At 41.6% G+C, this 18,589-nt stretch overlaps 1 protein-coding gene across 1 annotated transcript; it reads right to left on the bottom strand.

Annotated features, from left to right (window-relative positions):
* Positions 1-4,554: 4,554 nt before the first annotated feature.
* LOC104958867 (unconventional myosin-VIIa-like) lies at positions 4,555-16,938 on the bottom strand (the record flags this gene model as incomplete). The annotated part of the gene is made up of 18 exons (XM_010786695.1): positions 16,906-16,938; positions 16,668-16,820; positions 15,964-16,148; positions 14,653-14,774; positions 14,428-14,570; positions 14,221-14,334; positions 13,920-14,073; positions 13,743-13,819; positions 13,552-13,671; positions 11,364-11,503; positions 11,044-11,254; positions 10,827-10,962; positions 10,574-10,743; positions 10,341-10,481; positions 10,094-10,252; positions 9,908-10,000; positions 4,760-4,927; positions 4,555-4,672 (listed from the first exon to the last, which is right to left on the bottom strand). Coding segments are annotated over exons 2-18 (2,362 nt in total), but the record flags the coding sequence as incomplete, so codon positions are not given.
* Positions 16,939-18,589: the final 1,651 nt, after the last annotated feature.

Genomic DNA, 18,589 nt, shown 5'->3' with positions numbered 1-18,589 from the left:
CTCGACGTAAGCATGAAGTATGTGGTGCTTTTGCTCTGGCCGGACAATTTTTTGGTGCTTGAAATGAACCGGATTCCGGAGCTAAGAGGCTGCTCCGCTGCGGTATGAATAGGAAAACCTGGTGCTTTTCAAGCTCCAGCTCCGAACCGGCCCTGAAACACCGTTGGTGTGAATGAGGTAATAGAGAGCATCCTGACCTTCTACAGGTGCACCATAGAGAGCATCCTGACCTTCTACAGGTGCACCATAGAGAGGATCCTGACCTTCTACAGGTGCACCATAGAGAGCATCCTGACCTCCTACAGGTGCACCATAGAGAGGATCCTGACCTTCTACAGGTGCACCATAGAGAGCATCCTGACCTCCTACAGGTGCACCATAGAGAGCATCCTGACCTCCTACAGGTGCACCATAGAGAGCATCCTGACCTTCTACCTGTGACGAATAGAGAGGATCCTGACCTCCTACAGGTGCACCATAGAGAGCATCTGACTGGCCGCATCACGGCCTGGTACGGCAGCTGCACCGCCCTCAATCGTAAGACTCTACAGAGGGTGGTGAAAACTGCACAGAACATCACCAGGATGGAGCTGCCATCCATGGAGGACCTTTACTCCCAGCGGCTCAGGAAGAAGGCCCTCAGGATTATAAAAGACCCCCTTCACCCCAGCCACAAACTGTTCTGTCTGCTGCCGTCTGGCAGGCAGTACCGCAGCATCCGGACTAAAACCACCAGACTCAGGGACAGTTACATCCCACAGGCAATAAGACTATTAAACACCTAAACTCTGTGAAGAACATCCATAAACATTCATCTCTCATTTTGCATCTTGCTAATTATTTATCATCATTTATTATGTCTTATATTCCATTTACTTGTATATAGACTCTTCTTGCACTATTTTATTTGTATTTACATTCTTGTGCACTATTTTATCTGTTTTATTAATTTGATGTCCTATATATATTCATGTTGCACTGTTGGAGGAGCCTGTGACTCAAGGCTTTCATTGCCATATCTACACTGTAGCTACTGTGCACATTTAATTTTGAATCTTGAAAGAGTTGCAAGGACAGGAGACCATGCTCAAGGGAGCCCAGGTTTATATTTTTTCTCCAGAACAGCTGTTTGCTGTACGGCACAAAAGCGGTCCCTTCTCTATATTAACTCAGTCGTATGTTCTTTCTCGAACATGCAACAAACAGTATATAGGGTATAACCTGTATTTTTTTGTGTTTGCCTCCAATTCCTCTATGAAATAAACAAGTGTGTTCTGGTGGCTCGCTACACTCACACCCCCGGACTGCGAGACAGACTAGAGCAAAGTCAATATTTCACAGAGGTGGAAGAAGTAGGTAGATCTTGTAATTAAGTAAAAGTAAAAACACCACAGGGAAGGAATACTCTGTTACAAGTAAAAGACAGCAAATGTTACTCACGTAAAAGTAGAAAAAGATTTGAATCAAAATATAATTAAAGTACAAAAACTAAAAGTACTCATTATGCAGATTGACCCTTTCAGAATAATATATATCACATGTTTTGAGTATAAATATTGATACTGCTGTGTAGCTTGTGGATTTTACTGCAGGTGTAATTTTTCTAAGAGTTGATTATATTTAATATCATTAATCCCAATCTGCAAAGTAACTAAAGGTTTAAAATCAATTAAGTGGAGTAAAAGTATACAATTAACCTCTGAACTTTAATGGGTTAGAAGCGGTTAGAAGTAGCACAAATTAAAAAATTACTAAAGTACTAGTATCTCAGAATTGTACTTAAAGTGGACCTATTATGCTATATTGGAAACATATATTGTAGGGCCATACCTATTCAAAAAAATTTTTTTGCTTAAAATACCGAAACAGAGCACCCATTGTAGCCATATCATACCCCTATTTTCAACACACTCTCACTCCCTAAGCGTCCAGGAGCCAGTGGCGGAGCCAGGACATTTTCAGTGGGGTGGCCAGGATGGAACCAGTGATAATTTTGGGGCGACATTGAAATCACTATTATATGAACATAAAAATGCGGATTCCGTCCTGGTCGTGGAACGACGGATCAGCTTTTTACTCTCGCAAGGATTCTGGAGGGGGCCTGGGAGTACGCTCATCCAGTCTACATGTGTTTTGTAGACTTGGAGAAGGCGTATGACCGGGTTCCCAGGGAGTCACTGTGGGAGGTGCTGCGGGAGTATGGGGTGAGGGGGTCTCTACTCAGGGCCATCCAATCTCTGTACTCCCAAAGCGAGAGCTGTATCCGGGTCCTCGGCAGTAAGTCGGACCCATTTCAGGTGAGGGGTTGGCCTCCGCCAGGGCTGCGCTTTGTCACCAATCCTGTTTGTAATATACATGGATCGGATTTCGAGGCGTAGTTGTGGGGGAGGGGGTCTGCAGTTCGGTGGACTAAGGATTGCACCACTGCTTTTTGCAGATGATGTGGTTCTGATGGCTTCATCGGTCTGCGACCTTCAGCACTCACTGGATCGGTTCGCAACCGAGTGTGAAGCGGCTGGGATGAGGATCAGCACCTCCAAATCTGAGGCCATGGTTCTCAGCAGGAAACCGATGGACTGTCCACTCCAAGTAGGGAATGAGTCCTTACCCCAAGTGAAGGAGTTCAAGTATCTCGGGGTCTTNAGACTCAGGGACAGTTTCATCCCACAGGCCAGAAGACTGTTAAACACCTGAGTTAGGAGCACTCCTAGCGGTAAGATAAAATGCTTTGTGAATACGGCCCCAGGTGTTTAACAGTCTTCTGGCCTGTGGGATGAAACTGTCCCTGAGTCTGGTGGTTTTAGTCCGGATGCTGCGGTACCGCCTGCCAGACGGCAGCAGACAGAACAGTTTGTGGCAGGGGTGATGGGGATCTTTTGTAATCCTGAGGGCTTTGGTTTTATCTCATTTAAGTATTTTTTGGTGCTAATTAATTTCTTGGTGTCATGTTGAAATATTGAATGTAATGTAACTATACCTACAGCCAAATCAAATTATACAAAAAAGACAGGCCACATGGAAATGCTCTTGTTGATGAGAGGAAAAACAAAATGTGATTAGATTTGACAGGTCATGGCTTCAGGGGCACCACATGGTGAAGACCGAAACAAACAGGTGTAAACTGGAAACTTCATTAGATGAGTTATGTTAAGGAATTGAGTCTTGGAAGTCTAACAGTTTATTTTATGTTAGTGGCATTTTGCAATTAGATTTTTGGAGATAAATATGAGCTTGTCAGTGAGTCTGAGCTCATCGTGAAGACAGCTGGGATATATTGTTGTGTAAAGTACTGTTCACAAGCAGAACATCTGAAATCTATGAAATGTTCTTCCTGACTCACAATCCTTCTTTATCCACTGATTTGCTGGAGTCTTACCCCCAATGATGGAGTGTAACTATTATTATTATTATTATTATTAATATCCTCTTATATTTCAGTCTGACATAGATACAAAACACAGCAACAGCTAATTTGCTCAGAGCATGCTGGGTAAACAGCTTCACTGCTGATCATTAAAGGTGTTGTGGCTTGGTCCTGAGGAAAGTGCGGAACTTATACTGTTTTAGAGTTCTACTGTAATAAAACATAAAACTAAGAACAAATACAAATCTCTTTGTGTCTTTGTGACATTCCTTCTGAAGAATCATAATTGAATTTTTGTATCACTGCAAAGTTATTTTGTTACTTGTTATTTGTCATAAATGAACAAACAGATACAAAAATGACAATCAACAGTATAAAAAAATAAAAATAATGAACGAACAGAGGCTACTCTGTGCTGTAGCTGCACATTTTCATATTCAACATTTTATGGAGGAAATAAACCAACACTTTTTTGATACAAGCTTTGAATGCAAGTCTTACCCCATACTAATAAAGGTAATTTGTAGATAACAACAAATAGAGTTTTTGATAAAGTATGGTTAAAATAAAGCTGAACTCTTATTCTTGTTCAAAGTTCAGTGTAATGACGGAACACTAGAGGATCAACAGAAGCAGTCAAAGTAATGATCACATGTGCTGCTGTCCAAGAGGCACACAGGATTCAGGTTGGAAAATGCTTTGGAATCATTTCTTGAAGTGAAAATATAATAATGCCTGAAAATGGTAGAAACAGATAGCAAGTGCTATGCTTTCAGGCAATGACACATTATTACTCATATTACTTTATTAATGAAGTAAAAAGTCTGTTATTAGTCATTACAATACAGAATACGGATGCTCTGATCAACGTTCAAGCAGAAATAAGTAAATTGAACACCTTCAGCAGTGGCCTAAAAAACACTTATTTTACATCTGATACTATTTGAATATTAAAAAAATGAATAGAAGAAGAAGAACAGGAAAACATCCCAAGAGGAGGAATGAAAAAGACACAGCGAGCTAGAGGACAGAGAAATCAGCAGAAGAAGAGAGACGGGAAGTAAACACTAAAGAAGCAAAAAAGAAACACCTTAAGTGATAATAAGAAAATAAGATATTTATTAGGCTGGCTGGCTGCACATTATCCATTGCTTGTCGAACAACAATAACAAGAGCGAGATGATTCCTACCTGACAGCTTGACAACTTCGAAGAAGCGGGAGAAGAACATGGGCCACTTCTCCCGGGCGTAGTCCACCATCTCCGCCTTCACAGAGTCCGCCTTCTGTCTTGAACTCACATAAGGACCCTAGGGTGTTGAGAAAAGCAGACAGGAACTTTAAATCTACTCAGAGCTGCGAGGCTCACTGTGTGTCTGGTGCTGTGAGGGACTGACCTGAGCGTGAGCAGAGCTGACCATCTGCACCCACTTGGCCTCGGACTTGGCCTCCAGCAGAGAGCTGTTGATGCAGTCCTGCACAGCTTCCTTCACATGTTCTGCACTGCTCTCAGAGCCATGCTGGATGTACACATGTTTTGCAGTGAGCTGAACCAAATCATCCTCCTGTGGAAGTGAAATGTAGGGAAACAAGTCAATCAGTGGTGGGCCGTCAGAGCCAGCAAGGCCTTCTCTGCTGGCCTAAACACTATCAGAACCCCTGAATAATGTATTAAATTATTTCCAATAGTCTATTCTCTTAATTTTATAGCTTTCTCTGAGTCCAGTAATGGTTGTTAATGTTGGAGCTTTTATCCAATCCAATTTAAGTCAGAATGTGTTGCTAGGTCAAATAGATCTGCACTGACGCCTTCAGAATCAACAGTGCTGTGAGTCAAAACAAATGGAAATTAAACTGTTGCATTGACCAATCAGGTCAATGCTCAGATAATCTGTCCAACAGAGTAATTGAACTCTTCTTGAGGAAAGAAAGGAGGATGGATTTTGAGTACAAATAATAAAACGTATTGGTGAGTATACTATCATGACTTTAATTGAAATGTTTTCATATTTTCTTGTCATTTTAAATATTGATGCAGTTCTGCTATTGGTTTCTTGCTTTAGTAATGGCATTCATTCTCGCTACATATGATAAGATACCTGTCTGTGATGCAACGCCCTATTATACTACTTTTCTGTATAATATTGATGGTTTCTATAGCGACGTAATAATGATGGTATTAAAAAGTGGATGATTAAGGTAGGACACTATTGAAGGCCAAGGTATGACATTCACGGCCCGCTACTGAAGGCCAATGTATATCTCACAATAAAAGTACAGGCCAGAAGAAGACCTTACTTTAAAGAGGCCCTATTCTGCTTTTTGGGGTTTTCCCTTTCCTGTAGAGTGTGATATAGGTTTTTGTGCATGTAAATGTACAACAAAGGCTATCATCCCTCTTCCCCCCCCTGCCTGAAACTCCTCCGTTGGACTCCTTTGTTTACTTCCGTAACATAGTGACATCATCACGAAACACTCGTGCTTCTATTGGCTAGCGGTCCAACAAATTGTACGTGATAGGTTAAAGGGTGGGAAAATCTATAATTGGTTGACCAATCACAACAGAGCCAGCCAGCTAACCAATCAGAGCAGACTGGGCTCTGGTTTCAGACAGAGGGTGAAAAGAGGTGCTGCAGCACAGGCAGTATGAGAACAATAAATAGCTTTTTGAACATTAAAGCATGGAGACATGTCCCAGTCAGGGGCGGATCTACGGGGGGGAAGCTGCCCCCCTAACTTTAGTGTCCCTAAAACTGTATTTGTAGAAACAAACCTAAACTATGTCCACAAGCTTCTCAGGCAACAAAACAAGCAGTACATTAATTAAAAGTGAATCATTTTAAATATCATCTTAGGCCCGTTAAAAACGCAGCTACGGCCCTGCATTAAACTGCGGAGCTGCGTTCACACAGACCGCGGCTCACGCAGCTGCAGAGAGACCGAGCTGTCCCAGCACCTGAAGGTGGATCAGCTTCCCCTTGGAGCATTTCCCCTTCCACTAGTTTTGTTTTTACTAAGGACGAGAGCTTGAAACAAGATATTAATAAAGCGCTGCCGTTTGAATCGATAGCGTTTAACAGACGGGCGCTGTTTGGGGCGTTACGTTACAAAATAGCCTACTATACAGACAGCGCTAGCTGGGAGATCGATCACTTTTATTTGCTAAACTATGCCGTACTATTACATCCACGTAAATTACTCTCAGACATCACAGCAATGAGGCTGATAAATGAAACCAGGATACATCCTTTACCGTCAAACTGGTTCTAAACACAACTGCCTGTGTGCGTTTGATAAATACTTTCTGATTTTATATTTATTATATGCTCAGTGGCGGTTCTAGAACATTTTACATGGGGTGGCAAAGGTGGGGCAAGAGGTCATGCCAGGGTGGCATGGGAGGGCGTACAGTATGTGGTATTTTATACTGTATATAACCTTTTTATTGTTACATCATGCCCTAAGTGTTCTTAATGCTTAAGAGAAACAAGATGTTCAGACAAACAAACTCAAATATAGTATAAAACAGCAGAAANCTATTACTAACAACTCAACCGTATTTCGACCTCTTTCCCAATGGTTTCATAGGATTGTTCGGAACTGACGAATTAGTTCAGTGACCATTCCCTTAACAGAATTACCTCTTCTCAAGGCCGCTGACAACGATGAAGGATCCTAACGGCAGGAACATTTCTACTACGTGTCTCGTGGCGTCTACGAGCTTACTCCACTCTTCTGGACTCACAGCGAGATCCTGAATTCTTAGAGACCTGTACATGTAGAGACAACGCTTAGATGCTATGCATTTTGTGACTTGTTCTACCTCAAGGTACCGCTCCTGTGTGCCTCCTTCGGTGACGACGGCTTTCTTTCGCTAGCGACGGCTGGCGCAACTTCAAACTTTTCTCGTGACTACCAAGTCTTCGTACAGTGATGACGTTTTACAAGACACCCGTCTACTTTGGTTGCAACTCAACAAACCTTCCTTCGTGTGTGTGCCGATACACACTCGTTTTTTTCCTGTCGTGTGGTTGTAGTTTTGAGTAGGGTTACACTTCATACCACCTCCCTCGAGTACCAACCCGCCGACGCCAACACCGGATCCCGCGACCTGTCTTAACGCGCGTATGGCGCCTGGGCGCGCCCGCGCTAAGTTCACGTGCTTAATAGTCGTAACCACCTCATTTTCCGTAGACAGTGTTACTTCACACCGCCTCGCGCGCGCCTCGCGCTACCCATCGTTGCCTGTTGTTTGGGTTTTCGTGTCTCATTTAGTGTTGCTTACCGAAGTTGGTCTCTTTTTATGTCGAAGACCTTACCGGTCTCTCAGGCTTGGGTTGGTTAACTCGTACGCACACCGTACTGAGTTTCCCGCCCAAAGTTGGCTCTTAGGGTTCTTATACGACTTGACTGTCAAAACATTCCTCCTTACCAGGTTTTTAAGGAGCGACTGCAACACGTCCAGACTAACCGTTGATATCCTTGGCAAACCAACTCCAACTAAAACGCACTGGTTTCCTCCCAGTGGGGGGGGGGGCGGGTCAATAGTTTAGTTCCCAAGTGTAGAAAAAAGGTGGGGACAGGACACTTACAAATGTGCACCCGACACAAGTTTTGTATTTTTGTATTATTAACAACACACACCAAAATCGAATCCGTCTGACACCAAACAGATAACAACACCTGAATCTACTTCTAGTCTTGTCTAAAATACTGGTTTACAATACCGCTTTAGTCCCATCAAGGTTTCCAAGTTATGAAAAAGAACGTCTGACACTTCACCCAAACTACGTCGTTTGGATAACTTTTAGACGGTTACGACGTATGGAATACACTGAATAAACATACGAACGACACAGCAATGACAAATTCATTATTCAAGTCGGTTGATTAGGTCGAAATGTTAAGTTTACTAAAAATAAAATATAATAACTCTTTCGGTTAATATGGAAAATCGAAGCCACACCCGAAGGAATTTACAACAAACATAGGTTAGTAGATTCCTGACCTCTACAAAGCCGAGTTTTGTGATACAAAAACACCAATGATTCACGTTACAGACCTTGTGTTACGTCTACCCGTAACTCACGTGTATAAGTATAGGACCTCTTGTTTGGTGAAAAACGAAATAAAGTCAGCTGCTTATAGCGTTTTGAATGACAGTGGGCGCGTGTCAAGTCGGGAAAATAACAATAATCGAATACAACTTGACAAACCTTAGAGAAAGGTTACATTAAGTTGCCCTTGATACAATATAAATATAAGAGTGATAGCATATCGCATATATATATAATGACATATATTATATATATGATATATGGCTATAATATTCATATGCATCATCAATGCTATAATCATATAATCTATAATAAACATCTTTATTTGATAGACGGTGTGTGTTTTTTCTTAACTTTTTTGACACGATGACAAAAGAAAGCCTAAGGACTGTGAATACCGACCTTGACCTCCCCCGTAACTTTCTTTGAATTACTCCTTCTCCGTGAAAGACTAGGTCTTTCAGGACTCTCCTATGTCTATGCTCCAAACCCCTTTTTTTCAACCTTTACTGTAAATATAAAATCGAATACACTGACGTAGAGTACAGACAGATACCTGAGTAAGGGAGATTTCCTGCCCTTATGGACTCCTTTTTCCGTCGACGAGAACATAAGCTTCGTACGGCTCCCTGTGGTTTCCGGCTTCGGACATGTTCACCACTAGAGACAAGTGTTAATGTAGATGAATTATCCCCTTTAACGGTCCCCTAGTACGTTATAGGGGGAAGTTACGCAAAGGTTGAGATCCAGGCCGGCGAAACGGTCCGACGTTCCGAGTCCAGGCTAGCGGTGAAGTGAGACGATGTCTTCTTCGCGCTGCGGGGGCGGGCCGGGCGACACGGCGTCCGGGCTCAGCAAGTCTCGCGATGGACCGGTTCTTTACCTTCACCTTCCGGATTGGGCTCTCTAGCGGCCGGGGGGGGGCACTAGGAGGCCGCCCTGTGTGGTCCCCAACCGGTCTATTAGCAGCTTCTACTTTTGTCTACATTCAAATTGTCTTTTGACACTTCTGGGGGAGAGATTCACTGTGCACTACCCCCTTCTGAGAGCTCTTTTGTGCGAGGCATGGTTCACATCTGGCAATGCTTCTTAAGAATAGCAAATTCAAAACTGGTGTGTATTTTTTATAGGGCAGGGTAGCTTTAACCAACACCTCCAATCTCGTCTCATTGATTGGACTCCAGGTTGGCTGACTCCTGACTCCTGACTCCAATTAGCTCTTGAATAAGTCTTTAGCCTAGGGGTTCACATACTTTTTCCACCCTGCACTGTGAATGTTTACATGGTGTGTTCAATAAAAACATGAAAACATATAATTGTTTGTGTGGTATTAGTTTAAGCAGACTGTGTTTGTCTATTGTTGTGACTTAGATGAAGATCAGAACACATTTTATGACAAACTTATGCAGAAATCCAGGTAATTCCAAAGGGTTCACACTTTTTCTTGCAACTGTATATATCAGTAACAACAGATTGTACAATAAGCACCTTGAGGAATATCTTGGTCTTGCCAGTCTTCCAGTCGCCCTCTCCACTCAGCACAGATTCACAAATGCTTTCACAGCATTTCTGTTTACTTTCCTGTGAGAGCAAAAATATCTATAATTCAAACCAGAGAGAGAGGATAAACAAAGGTGTAAGGAAGTGATAAAAATGATCAAACCTCCAACTTACTTTTTTGGGATCACAGAGGGAAGTTCTGAGAAGCACACGGTAGCGAATTAAAAACTCCTCGAATGTGTATCGTACGGGATATCCAGCTTTCCGGATCCTGATGGTCTCCATCATACCAGAGTAACGGAGCTGGCGCATGCACAGCTCTCTGTCGAACAGCTGAGACAAAGGAAGCACATCTCATTCACTGTTGGTAGATAATTAAATATGTTGGTTTGGTTGGAGTGAATGCAGCTTCTTTTCTCACCATGGGTCTCTTGAAGTCGTTGGGTTTAATGCAACGTATGAAATATGGCTGGCACACAGTCAGCGTTTTCATCAGGGAATCCAGAGACTGACGGAACTGGCCGGTCAGGGTCGGCACACGCTTCTTGCCATCACTCGTTTGCTGCCAGACACAAACAAATGTCAGAGAGTGTTGGTAATTACATCAACTAATGTACTACTTTATCTATTGCTGAAGCTCAAAGCTGCTCTGACCCGGAGGCTGCTGCTGGCCGAGGTGATGATCATCCTGGGGTTCACACTCCTCTTGATGGTACTGGAAGACAGCACATCGTGAAAGGCCTGTTTGAGGAGTTTGTTGGTGGAGGTTTCAACCAGCTGGATCAGATCAGAGCTGAGGGCGTCCCGGTTTTTCTCAAGAAAGCCTCAAAGCAAGACAGACACAATAAAAACATCACATAGGACTTGCACTAGAATTACTTGCTGCTTCTAAAAGCTCTAAAAGTACCTTTTGAATCATAGAAGACTTCTCCAGCAAAATGTTTGATTCCAAACTGTGTCTCATAGTTGTTCTTGGGGGGAATATAGATGACCCCTTTACCATGGACCTGATTCATCTTTTGGAGCAGTGTGGCATCTGTGCCCTAAAAAATAACAACAAATTAAAAGGTAAAACCTGATTTGCTCTGTTTTAAAATCTGATGAGGTACGAGGAGGATACAGACCTTGGGGAAGTTACTCTCCTCATCGATAAGCGCCATCATGTTCAGAGACTTGTTGGCCAACACGTCCAGGGTGCTTTGGTTGTCTTGGTATTGGATGTGCTGCCAAACAATGTTTTCACGGGAATACTCGTCCTGCTCCAGCTTGAAAACGTGCCTGACGAAGAACTGCTGCAACTGCTCGTTAGCAAAGTTGATGCACAGCTGCTCAAAGCTGCCAACAGTCCAAAAAACAGCACAAGAGGAAAGAACGATGAGGGGAATTTAGTCAATTTGTCTCAACAATGCAGCCTCACTCTAATGACATGGGAGTTGTTGTGAACCTGTTTTTGGCGAAGTTCTCAAAGCCGAAGATGTCGAGCAGGCCTATCGACTGTCGGACCTCTTTGGAATCCTCAGCTGGCTTGTAAACGGCAGCGTTGATTTTGCCCACAACCCAAAGGAAAAGTCTTCCATAAATAGCCTGGACAAATAATATAGAGAATATGTTACCTACGTATTTTACGTAACACCAATCACTTTAATAAAAAACAACACAAATATCGAAATGTCATAAATGTTGACTCAAACTCCTATGTTATTGCTTTCAGGCTATGGTAAATGACTCTGCTCTTAGCCGGATTTTAGCTTTATTTCTGGCTTATCTGTTTTTAGTACTTGTTGCCAGACTTTTTATGCTGCTGTCTTGGCCAGGTTTGCCATGAAAAGAGGAGGCCAAACTTGGGTAGGCTATTTAAAAATCATGCTCAGAAGCTGGTCAAAATGTTTGCATATTGTATAGTAGAATCATTCCAATATATTAGCATGTATCTTTATCATGTTAACGTGATTTAATGCTGAACGTTGCTACAATGCTAAATGTATATTAGCTAGTGTAGCATGTACCCTAACAGATAATACAATACTAGCCGTGATTGCTAAAGGTACATAAAAGCATTAATTTAGCATTAGCATAAATCCTCACATAATGCAACATATACAGCAGCAGTCAAAAGTTTGAACACCTTATCATTCAATGGTTTTTGTTTATTTTTATTTGTTTGTACTTCGTAGATTAATACTGAAGACATCAAAACTATGAAAGAACACATATGGAATTATCTAGTTAACAAAAAAGTGTACAAAAATCCAGAATATATTATTTATTTGATATTCTTCAAAGTAGCCCCGTTTTGCCTTGATGACAGCTTTGCACACTCTTGGCTTCTCTCAGTCAGCTTCATGAGGTGTAACCTGGAATGGTTTTGAATTAACACGTGTGCCTTGTCAAGAGTCCATTTGTGGAATGACTTGCCTTCTTAATGTGTTTGAAACCATCAGTTGTGTTGTGCAGAGATAGGGTTAGTGCACAGTGGAAAGCCCTATTTGACTAATGTTGTAATCCATATTATGGCAAGAACCACTCAACTGAGTAAAGAGAAACGACCGTCCATCATGACTTTAAGAAATGAAGGCCAGTCGATCCGGAAAATGACAAGAACTTTGAATTTATCCTCAAGTGCAGTCGCAAAAACCATCGAACGCTATGATGAAACTGGCTCTCATGAGGACCCCCCCAGGAAAGGAAGATAAAGAGACACCTCTGCTGCAGAGGATAAATACATCAGATAGCAGCCTCAGAAACTGCAAACCAGGGGTGTGTTGGCTGGTGACACTGTTGGTTATTTATTCAGAATTCAAGGCAGCCTTAACCAACATGGCTACCACAGCATTCTGCAGTAGCCAGCAAAATATAAATCATATTCTGGATTTTTTTTAACACTTTTTTGTTTACTAGATAATTCCATATGTGTTCTTTTATTGTTTTGATGTCTTCAGTATTAATCTACAGTGTAGAAAAAATTTAAATAAATAAAAAACTTTTGACTAGTAGTGTATGTGACAGCATGTTAACATTATTCAATAATACTAAATGTTAATAGGATGCTAACATTGGTTAGTAAATGAATTAACAAGTCAAATTGAGGACATTTGCTTTTGTTCATGTAACTGGCTCCTAATTGGAATAAAAAAACGCACTTAAGAGTTTTACTTATGCATTAGTACTTACAATGATGTTGCTTGTTTGAAGTGAATATGTCAGCACAGATGTTGTTGTCCTTAGTTTGAATCTTTATGGTTTATTGCACTTATTGTAAGTCGCTTTGGATAGAAGCCTCAGCTAAATGCTATGTAATGTAATGTTGAGTTACTAAGCTTAAGGTTTAAAAACCCAACAAACACATATTTAACAGGCACCTATGAGGACATGATCTCTTCTGTCATTGAAGGACTTTCAGAGACCTGAAGATAACTGATATTGCATGTAAAGTCTGAGAAGTCCTCAAACGGCCACATTACATTAGGTTTAAATTGTTGCCTAAGGGTGGTACAGAATTAAAAAGTTTCTCCGTTTTATCATCTCTCTTTTGTTCTCTGATGTGTATGAGCATTATATCATCACAAGGTTAGTTTAGTTTTTGTTCAAATAAGCTGAATTTGCTGCAAATCATGGATCAAGAGTGATGTGACCTTGACGAAGGCGTCCCTGCAGTCCACCGCCTGGGCCGAGGCCAGAGGTTTGGTCACACTCTCTTTGGCTGTCATGAAGGAGCGCTGAGTCAGACTCTTCTCCAGCGCTTTGGGATCCACCTGAGGTAAGAGGCAAACACAGTAAGAACAGTTCATCTCAGCACCTTAGTTAAGATTTGTAAAATTCATACCTCCAAAAGTTGGCTGGCCATTTTGAAATGGGATGATTGGAGGATGTCACAGCCCTCTAGGTTATTTACTATGGTGGCTGAAAGAATGCAAAACAAATATAAGTAATGGCTAAAAAATTCAACTATATACAGTATGTTTGTTGGTGTGCTAATCCCCTCGTATGGTGCTGTCTTTACCCTCGTAGTCCACATTGCCGAGGTGAAGGATAGCAGCGAGCAACCTGGAGACTTCCCAGGAGTCATTGTCTGTGAACATGAGGATCTTCAGAGCTGAGCGGAAGTGGGCGTATTCCTTCACATCATCACGTCCTTCACAGCTGGTGCATTTACCCTGGGGATATGATCACATGGTTTACAGCTTAATTACTGATTGATTTGAACCTTGATCTTGTAATATGAGATTAACTGGCTCTTTTGTATCTTCAGTATCCATCACAATTATATAAACATTTTACAGTTTGCCAAAGTATTCCAGTACCATGGTCAGATAGTTGTACTCCGCAGCGCTCCCAAGGGAAAGATTCTTCTTCTGCTCGGCTGGCATTCCCATCAGCATGTAGTAAAAGATGTGGTAGTTCCTCTCCTCCGGCGCCTGCATGTGGACCAACATGTTTATCACAAGAACATTTGAACTGTCCCAATTTACTGCTCTTGCAAATATTCTGCTCATAACACATTTTTCCACCTGACGACAAACTCGCGACTTCTCCAGAAGGTACTGCTCAACGCGGGCCCCCTCAATGGCCCCCCCCTTGGTGAAGTTGATGTCAATGTACTTTCCAAATCGACTGGAGTTATCGTTACGAACGGTTTTGGCATTACCAAAGGCTGAGAAGAAAACAACACAGCAGATTAAGCGAAACAGCAGATTATGAAGACTGTTTTATAGTTTCAGACTTTTTGCCCGTACCCTCCAGGATGGGGTTTGCTTCCAGGATCTGCTGCTCGATCCAGGAGTGCTGTCCGCTCACTGCAGCCAGGAACTGCAGCATGAGCTTGGTGCTCTCCGTCTTCCCTGCTCCTGACTCTCCACTGATGGGGAGACAGGAGTGACACATGCAGAGGAAATTTATTTAAAAAGGTAGCTTTTGAAAAATAAATGTTACTTTATAATGATATTTAGAGTAAAAACAATAGGATTCATTCATATCAAGTACTTAAAAATACACATGAATACATGAACGACAAACAAGATGCAATGAATTGCAAAGAGGAAATATGAAGAAGCTATTGAACAGGGCTTATTCAGGGCCTCAGTCTGGGGCAACAATATTATTCAATATTTAAATGATTTACCGTCTTTAAAATGCCTTTCACTGTTTCCAAGCGAAATGTCTGTTTTAAACCCCTATCAACATTGTTTGAAAATTATCAACATCAATTTAAGTTCCCCCCCCCCCCCCTTTGTATGCTTTTAATGGTTGAATCAATGTATATGCAGACACACGTGAGCAAGCACTTTATGCTCGGTGGCATGGTTGCAATTCTTTAAAAGTTGCCTCCAACAACTAAAGCTTTACCTGTTGAAATGAAGAAGGAATCTTCACATCCATCCAGCCTTCAGGAGCCTTAATAACCCTACAATGCAGTGCTCTTACATATCCCTACTATGTATGGTACCCTCGGAAAATCAGCTTTCATTTCTTTGGACCTTACAAATGGAATAATCTTCAAAATACTTTTGGACATTTCCCATTAATACGTTTATCAATTACAGTTTCAATGACAGTTAAATATGAATATTTTACATTTGAATTTTGCCCATTTGACATTTTAATCTTAATGTGAATGTCTTGCTTGATTGTTTGGCTCTTGCCATCCTGTATTTGTCTCCAGTAGCTTTTCTATGGTATCTCATGGTAATGTTGGCTGTGAACATGAGTATTTGTATCATCAATTCCTCCACCACAACTTTTCTCTAAAAACCAATAATTGTTTGGTCCATAAACTGTCAGACAATCAGTTTACTCTTAGAAATCAGTAATAATACATATTTGTATTGCAGCCACATCATTTGACTCACAAATGGGGCCACTTTACAATGTTGTCTATACTATGTAAGTATACATTTTCACACTATCTTCTTGTGTATTGTAAACGGGGCACTGCAAAAGAGAGTCTGCTCTCAGTGAGTCTCCCTTCTAAAAATGAAGGCTTATTTGATGAATGGATGATTTGAAGCAGAACTAGTGATCAGGACCAGCGTCTGACTGAAGCCCACCTGATGACGCAGCACTGGTTCTTCTTGTTGCGGCGCATGTTGAAGAAGCAGCTGTCTGCGATGGCAAAGACGTGCGGTGGCAGTTCACCCAGCCGGCGGTCTGTGTACATGTGCACTTGCTCCGTGGTGTAGATGGGCAGCAGCTGGTAAGGATTGACTGCCACCAGAATGGAGCCTGTGTATGTCTTAAAACAGAGGGGGGTTAATTTAGACACAGTGGAGGAATATATTTGTGTACATGAGCATAAACAAGTTACTGTGTTGTAGGCACAGCATTAAGCCAGGGACCCCAGGCACCCCAGGGACTCTTGTTTGGTCATGGCCGCAATGCATCATCTGCATGTTCTAAATATGATCTAACAATTTCATGGACGGATTCAAATCATGAACGCTGTGTTAAGCGCCGCGGGTTATAACACAAAGAGATGAAAGCCTTTGTACATTTTGCCCCCAGGATTTAGCAATAGTATTTTTATTCAACACAATGATTCATAACTGAACACACACTGCTGAGCTTTGTGGAAACAGAAACACTGGGATGTTCTCTTTCAACAGAGGCTCATTTGTCTCTATGGAGACGAACAGCACTGTGATAAAGCACAGGCCGAAGTCTGAAATAGAGGAGCCAATCACAGCAAGTAAGCATTTCACAGCAGGTTATGGACATCATAAAACTAGGTGGTGCAGAGGGAACAGAAACTTACATAGATGGTGCCTTCTTTGTGTCGCACCAGGAGGTTCCTGAGGAGGCCGGCCTCGTGCAGGTCCCCCAGCCTTATCATGTCATCCACACCCTTCACAGAGGTGGGGTGCATGGGTCGCACGGTGCCCTCCGTCTTCTTGCTCACCTTGTGTTCCTATATGAAAGTTACAAAAGGGTTCACATTATATAATAAGTCATGAACTCAATTTTCTGGAAGTGAAAAAAAGTGGGTTTTGTACCTTTCCCTCATCATCGATCAGCCGGAGCTGTCCGGTGTCGGACACCTTCACCTCCGCCCCAATCGGCACCCCGATACTGGAGTCCACCCACACAAAATCACCCTAGTTGGTGCAACAAACAATTATTTTGGTGCTGACAGACTATTATCAAAATGTCTGAGTAATTTTAGGATCATGTATAAATATTACAAAGATACTTGTTCTTACCTTACTCAAATGCAGCATAGCAAACCCTGGATAAGACTGCAAAGGAATGTGAAAATGTCATCTTCTTTATTAAGATTCAGCCCAGAGACAGTAACCCAAGAACATCTCAGTAAGCTATAACAGTGTGCCTCAACTTATGTATGACAACTAGCCGTAGATAACATACAATAGCAAAAAAACTGTATTTTTAGAAGGCAGTTTGGGGGTTCTCCGATTGTCCTTTTGACATGACACTTGAACATGAAAAACCCAATTATACACAATTTAAATGCAATTTTCGGTTTCCATAGATCTATAATTTTAAGACTCTAAAGATCACAGTGGAAAAGTACAAAATAAATACATATCATAACTGTGTTACCTTGTTCGAAACAATAAGTGTCGGATCTGAGGACAGCTGTTCCTTGAATGACTGTGAAGCAGGAAGCAGGCAGTTTCCCAGCATACACCTCTTTATGGCTTTTTGACTTTGCACCTGCAGAAGGTAGAGCCACCAGTGTCACCAACTAGCCGACTCACTTCGTATCATCACAGAGCACCCTCAGCAATTGGTTTTATCACCGTACTTTCATTCGTATCTAGATATCTGATGATAACGTGAAGAGAAAATGTTCCTTCCCCTTCACTTATTTAATCTGGATAATTTCATGTCTGCACTCACAATGAAAAAAAAAAAACTATGCTACAGTAGTAATGCCATTTACTATAAACCAAATAAACACGATATCTGTCTTTGAATAAATGGCAAAAAAAATAAGAATCTTTCTAAAAAAGAAAATGTTATAGACATGACAAAAAGGATTGATTTGCTAATTGTCTTAGAAATATTGAAATGACTGACACCAGACATAAGTGTATTTTGTTGACAGTGCAAAAACTCCTGCTAAAAGGGTAGAGTGGATTACACAAATGCCAGTAAAGTCACTTTTCCTGATACAGAAACTCAGGCCAGATACCGCCAATGCACTTCCTGTTTATCACAGCAATTACATTGTAAAGCAGATATTAAAGAGGGATGACTGGGCTCACTGGAGATAGGAGGATGTGGTCATAAAACAGCTCATACCTTCTGCTCAAACACATGGGACAGCATTTACCAATCAGACATTAAATATACAGATTTGCCTTGATTAGGAAAATACCATCCAGGAAGAGATTCAAAAGAAACAAACTTAAAACAACAAAGTGCCACAAAAGACTAGAAAGAGACCAAATCACAAGGACTATGACAGATGAAAAACAACCATTGAGACATAAGGATCAAAGAGCCTGAACTTAAGTGTGTGCTCTCTATGGAAAAGTTGGAGGCCCATTGTCTCATAAACACCCAAAACTATCAAACTAATCTATATTTGTCATGCTGTACTTTCCTCATATGTGATGACTGTAGAATATAATTACATGTGAAGACCAGTTGGTGAGCATGCTCATCAAGATGCCCATGATAACACTGGTTTACGGTCCTCAGGTGTGGTCT

This window comes from Notothenia coriiceps, unplaced genomic scaffold (genome assembly GCF_000735185.1).
Source record: "Notothenia coriiceps isolate Sejong01 unplaced genomic scaffold, NC01 NC01_scaffold00029465, whole genome shotgun sequence".
Classification (NCBI taxonomy): Eukaryota; Metazoa; Chordata; class Actinopteri; order Perciformes; family Nototheniidae; genus Notothenia; species Notothenia coriiceps.
The sequence above is the reverse complement of the archived record's forward strand: the minus strand, read 5'-3'. Positions and strand labels throughout refer to the sequence as shown.